Source organism: Lithobates pipiens, unplaced genomic scaffold, assembly GCF_037356315.1.
Source record: "Lithobates pipiens isolate NorthernLeopardFrog02 unplaced genomic scaffold, aLitPip1_a1.2 Scaffold_30, whole genome shotgun sequence".
NCBI classification, from domain to species: domain Eukaryota; kingdom Metazoa; phylum Chordata; class Amphibia; order Anura; family Ranidae; genus Lithobates; species Lithobates pipiens.
The window spans coordinates 115,095,379-115,101,910 of NW_027507791.1; the positions used below are offsets into that span (position 1 = coordinate 115,095,379).

At 39.7% G+C, this 6,532-nt stretch overlaps 1 protein-coding gene across 3 annotated transcripts in view; it reads right to left on the bottom strand.

Annotated features, from left to right (window-relative positions):
* Nucleotides 1-1,731: 1,731 nt before the first annotated feature.
* STXBP6 (syntaxin binding protein 6) overlaps nucleotides 1,732-6,532 on the bottom strand; it is a 146,501-nt gene continuing 141,700 nt past the window's right edge. For all 3 annotated transcript variants that reach the window (XM_077464780.1, XM_077464781.1, XM_077464782.1), the window contains exon 6: nucleotides 1,732-2,587. In XM_077464780.1, the coding sequence (XP_077320906.1) occupies nucleotides 2,564-2,587 (24 nt within the window). In that variant the 3' untranslated portion in view covers nucleotides 1,732-2,563. The remainder of the gene's footprint in view (nucleotides 2,588-6,532) is intronic.

Below are 6,532 nucleotides of genomic sequence, written 5' to 3' on the forward strand. Positions count from 1 at the left end.
AGAGAAAAAAAAAATATACACTATTTATGGCCAGCCTAAAGTTGACCCTTTTTTTTTTTTTTTTTACAGTACACACATTATTGTATAGATTGTTCTTCTCTAGTAGACATGTGCAATTCAGTTTGGTCCGAACACAAATTCAGATACATTTTTGGTTATTCGGATGTATTCAGTTGAAATTCATAAAAAATGTGTTTTGTTTAATCATTTTCTAATGAATTCCAAACTTTCAGAATGATTAGAATTCGGATCGGTCAAAAAACGATGTAAAGAATAGCTGGTTGTTAAGCAGCGGGCTGGGAAGCCAGCCGCCACGTCCTTAACCACCGATGACTCGTTAGCTGTTTAAATTTAAACAGAACAAGGCCGGCAATACAAAAATGTTAAAAAATAAAAATAAAAAGACAAAAAAATAAAAATAAAAAATAAATAAAAAGTTCTCACTTTGAGTGAAACAATAAAAATGTTAAAAAATCTTTTAAAATATAGTGCCTGGGGGGATCCTCCTAATCTGCCTGTAAAGTGGCACATCTGTACCATGTATAGAACTTGCTGCAGCATGGCATTTGTAAAGAAAAATGTGTCAAATCACATCTAAATTGAATTGCGGTTTCAATTGCTGGCCCAGTGTGGGGTCCACTCATTCAGATGGGGGGCTTCCAGATTCCGATAAGCCCCTCGCAGACCCCCACAACCACAGCCCAGGGTTGCATGGAGGAAGCCCTTGTCCCCAACAACAAAGCATCCCCCCCATATTGAGGGCATTTGGCCTGGTATGGTTGAGAAGGGTGGGGGGCACTCGCTCGCCCCCCCCCTTCCTGGCCTACCAAGCTGCATGCTCGAATAAGCGTCTGGTGCAGATTTGGGGGGGGGGGGGGATCCCAGTCCGTTTTTTTGTTTTTTTACAATTTTGATGCTGCTTTCAAATTTTCTATTGCTGGTGTTAGGTTGATAAATGAAGCTCTGTAGGTATGGGACGCTTGCAAAGTGCACAAGCACGTGAGACAAACTTCTGGTATGCATCTCATACTCTTGCTTTGTGATGTGTCCCCGACGATATTGAACTCTCACAATAGCGCATGCGCAGCTACGAGCACCATTTAAAGAAAAGACAAAGCAGCAGCTTTTCTTTAAATGTACATGGGCTATTCGAAAGCGAGCATTTCATATTGATAGAAGGCCTGTCGCAAAGTGAGTGGAATGCATACTGGAAGATTGTATGTCTTACACAAATAAGCAGTTTTCCCATATCGTCATAACACAGACATGGTTTTGTTTACAGGGAAGCCTGCTGACCGCTAATAAGTCATCAATCGTTAAGGATGCAGCGGCAAGCTTCCGAGGAGGCTGCTTAACAACCAGCTATTCTTCACACAGAATTCAAATTGGTCGATAATTTTTCGTCCAATCCAAATCATTCCAAAAAATTTTGAACTCGTTGGAAAATTTATAAAAAAGATTCAAAATGAAATTACTAACAATGAATATATCCGAAAACGAAACAATGTTTTCCATTCTGCACAGGTCTACTCTCTAATTCATTTGGAAAGTATTACATCGGTATTCCTTTTATACTAAACCCAGTACTGTAAAAGATAGACGTTGGTTTATGAGCAACCCTCCTGGTGGGATTTACATCATGGCACTGTTCAAAACCACATACATTTATGCAGTATACATCCATACAACGACTACATTTTACTACTGTTCAATAGAAAAACACAGCCAGGGTAAAAGTTTCTGAAGGTATAAGTAACCATTTTATTGCTTAGAATATCATTATGCAACATGGTTCAAAACTAAACACATGAAAATGTTAAAAATATGCCAGCCCTGTAAAAATGCTGGCACAAGAGCTGTAAGGTGATCTCGCCTCCAACAAAAAAAAAAAAAAAAAAGGAAGGGTAAAATCTGGCAATACAAGTTTTTAAATAAAAAAAAAAAAAAAAAAAAAACACAAAGTCCAGGAGACACACACAAAGCAATGCAAGCTATTCGTAAGTGCTTGTCTGTACAGAACTACTTCATATTGCCGGGGGAAACTCAGGGGTCTGGGCAAGACTGGTCATTAAATAGCTTGAAACAGTTCTTAGAAGAGCACCATTCACCCATTAGCCAGCCAGTTACAGTTCTTTTAGAAGCACAGTGAGGCATCATTCACATTAGTGCAGGCTTGTGGCTCGCCAACTCATAGCGGGTAATTACAGTAAACATTGTGTGTCCTGCATCTTTAATCCAATTTCCTCAGCTGTCTTGGAATGCAATCTTTCCTTTGATCACTGATCGATGTCCGTGCGTAGTTGTGGCGTCATAGTGGCTGCTGGAAGCTGTACCCTGCATGTTATAGCCACAACTAACTCCTTCTGGAGTAATTCTGTACCCTTGCATTGGCACCACTTGTGCCTGAAAAGCACGATGGGAGTGGCAGGAAGAGGTAAACAGGTGTCCCATTCAAAAATTAAGAGATTTATATATTTAGTTATAACCTTGTGCTGAGGTTTTGGCATATACAGTTCGGCAGGGGTAAAGGGGTTGTTACATTTATCTTCCACTCAAGAAGGTGTCAGCACTTATGTTTCATGGCAAGCTGTCGAGAGAAAGAATATAAATAACATATTATGTCAACTAAGCTGGAGATTTGGAAACATTATTACAAAGAAAATGTTTCAATGAAAATAAAACGCAAAAATCAAAAACACCAAAATCTGCCTAAAACACAAAATAGCATGTTGGTTGCTGATGAGATCTGAGCCAATGTGTTTCTAAATATCTAAGTATGTGTCCAGCTTAACAATCTTACAGGAAAACACTAATGAGGAATAAACAAGGAATACTGACCTATTTACTTGTCTAGATGCACATTTGAGCATGATCAGCTTAATACACATTTTATTAGTGTGCGAGTTTAAAGAACAGTGTTTTTTTGCAGCTAGACAGAGAAATCTACAGACCCATTTAGGAAACAGTCATGAAAAATATGGAGGACAAGTATGTATGTGTTATCATGGCATATAAGAAGATTTCTTATATGGCATGATTTCAATAAAACTGGAAATGCATAGTTAGGGGAAGGAAGGTATGCAGAGTCCTCGGCCTCGTTCACACCATGGTGCAGAGACGTCAGTTTTTCTGCACGTTCTGCAAGGGCTCAAAGAAAAAAATGTTTCTCTATGTGCCCTGTTCACACCACAACACACTGATGTTTTTCTGTGTAGGAGTATAAAACATGTACGCAGTTTTCTGAACAGAAAAAAAAAAAAGACATGAAATCAACATTGATGTGAATAGGGCACATAACTGACATGCATGAAAACTGATGTCTCTGCAAGTGAAATCTGCTCGGTTTTCCCATTAGTTTTCATGCATGCATGGTGTGAACGGGCAGTGTATTTCTACCTTGGCAGCCAAATTTGAGAAACCCCACTGTATGTTTGTTATGCGTTGCCATTCGCACAGTATGGTTAATTTAATAAAACCAGAGAGTGCAAAATCTGGTATCGCTCTGCATATAACCATAATCAGATTTCATTTTTTTTTGTCAAAAGCTTAAAGTGGAAGTAAACCCATGGATTTAAACAGTTAAAAAAAAAAAAAAAGGCATGCCGGGAAAGCTAACTGCACATTGGCTGTGCTCTCAGCCAAACTATCAAACCATCCAATGGCTGGTGTCATAACGAATCACACGTGCAGCACCATAGCAGTTGAAGATTAAACAGAGGCAAAGATGGCAGCTTCCTTGGCTGAAAACAATAGGGGAGTTTACTTCCACTTTAAGGCTGCATTCACACCTGAGTGTTTTCAGCTCATAAAACGCTGGTAAAACGCCCCAAAAAAACGCCTGAAAAACACCCAACAGGCAAAATCTCATTTATTTTAAATGGCACCTGTGTAATTACATCTGAGCGTTTTGTCACCTGAAGCAAAACGCCTTAAGCTCAAAAACAAAACAAAAAAAACATGTGCTTCTTTGCGGCGTTTTACAGACATTTTTCTGCTTTTTACATCAGTGACCTGTACAAAATTGCAGCAAAAACCGTGGTAAAAATTGCGGGAAAAACCGCTGTAAAAACGTGTGACTTTGAAACGCTCAGCCTAAATGAACAAGCTGAAGTTAGATGCTGATTGGCTACCATGCATAGCTGCACCAGATTTTGCACTCTCCAGCTTTAGTAAATCAATTGTATTAAAAAAAACTAAAATTCCCATCTTTCTAGTTTTTTTTGTGAAGTACATTTGACATAAAACTATGCGCAGCTTTCATTGATTAGATTAGCTTGCAAAGTGCATTAACATACAATGTACTACCAAAGCCTTGCATCTTTAACCCTTTGTTAGGACAGCGTGCAAATCTAATTTACAACCAATATTAACCACTTCAGCCCCGGACCGTTTTGCTGGCCAAAGACCAGACCACTTTTTGCGATTCGGCACTGCGTCGATTTAACTGACAATTGCGCGGTCATACGACATGGCTCCCAAACAAAATTTACGTTCTTTTTTCCCCACAAATAGAGCTTTCTTTTGGTGGTATTTGATCATCTCTGTGGTTTTTATTTTTTGCACTATAAACAAAAATAGAGCGACAATTTTGAAAAGAACGCATTATTATTTTTTACTTTTTGTTATAATAAATATCCCCCAAAAATATATAAAAAAAAAAAACACATTTTTTTCCCTCAGTTTAGGCCGATACGTATTCTTCTACATATTTTTGGTAAAAAAATAAAAAATCGCAATAAGCGATTATTGATTGGTTTGCGCAAAAGTTAAAGCGTTTATAAAATAGGGGATAGTTTTATGGCATTTTTATAAAAAAATTTTTACTAGTAATGGCGGCGATCAGCGGTTTTTATTGTGACTGCGACATTATGGTGGACACATCTGACATTTTTGACACATTTTTGGGACCATTGTCATTTATACAGCAATCGCTGCTATATAAATGCAGTGATTCCTGTGTAAATGACACTGGCAGTGAAGGGGTTAACCAGTGGGTGGCAGTGTAGGGGTTAAGTGTTCCTAGGGGTGTGTTACTAACTGTTGGGGGCTGGGCTTTCATTTAGTGAACACTGATCTCTGCTCCAATCACATGGAGCAGAGATCAGCGTCATTAGTTGCTAGGCAGAACGGGGAGATGCTGTTTACAACGGCATCTCTCCGTTCAGCCACCCGGTGAGACGATAGCAGGTATGCCCGCGGCGATTGAGTCCACGGGACCCGCGACCCGACTCACGGGGGTCCTGACCAGCACGCGAGCGTGCCGCCGGCGGCGCGCTCACAATGGCAGGGCGGCAAATTTAAAGGGACGTACAGGTACGCCCATTTGCCTGCCCGTGCCATTCTGCCAACGTACATCAGCGTGTGCTGGTCGGGAACCAGTTAAACTCTGACAGCACAGTGCAGACCGGTTAATTATGGTAAATGCCCCAACCCCTTCTTAGCACACACAGAATGGGAAAGCTAGATAAGATTTTTTTTCAGCAAGTAAATATATAGGCAGCATTTTTAAAAATCATTTAAACGTTCTGCTATGTGAATGTCTATAAAGTGGGTGTTGTTGATACAAAATTTAGAAATATACCAAATACTCCCTTCATTAGCTTAATAGGAGAGCGTAGGGAAAGATTCTCTATGGTGCAGTGCAAGGTCGTGCGACATTGCACCCAAACAAAATTGACATCTTTTTTTTTCTTGTACTATAAACAAAAAATAGCATACATTTTTTTAAAAAAATATTATTTTTTACTTTTTGCTATAATAAATATCGCCAAGAATATATAAAAAAAAAAAATCTCCTCAGTTTAGGCCAATATGTATTCTACATATTTTTGGTAGGAAAAAAAATAAATAAATCGCAATAAGCATAAATTTATTGGTTAGCGCAAAAGTTATAGAGTCTACAAACTAGGGGATAGATTTATAGCATTTTTACTAGTAATGACAGCGATTTGCAAACGATTTTTATCGTGACTGCGACATTATGGTGGACACATCGGACAATTTTAACACATTTTTGGGACCATTGGCATTAATACAGAGATCAATGCTATAAAAATCCATTGATTACTGTAAAAATGTCACTGGCAGTGTAGGGGTTAACACTAGGGGGCGTTTAAGGGGTTGTGTTCCCTAGTGTGTGTTCTAACTGAAGGGGGAGGGGACTGACTAGGGGAGATGACAGATCGCTATTCATACTTTGTATGAACAGACAATCTGTCACTGCTCCCCTCAGAGAACCAGGATCTCTGTTTACACACATAGATCCCAGTTCTTGCCATGTTACGAGCGATCACGGTAGCCCAGTTGTCTCGCATCGGCTCCGGGGGTGAGCTGCGGGAGCGTGCCCTTAGTGGCCACCAGGGAGCGACGTAACAATGGTGATTCATGCAGCCGAGCCATGTTGCCACAGTACAACTGTGGCGGCTGGTCAGCAAGCGGTTAAAACACCTTCATAGCTGCACTGTGTGTATAAACACTATATTGCCAAAAGTATTGGAGTGCCTGTCTTTACACGCACATGAACTTTAATCAC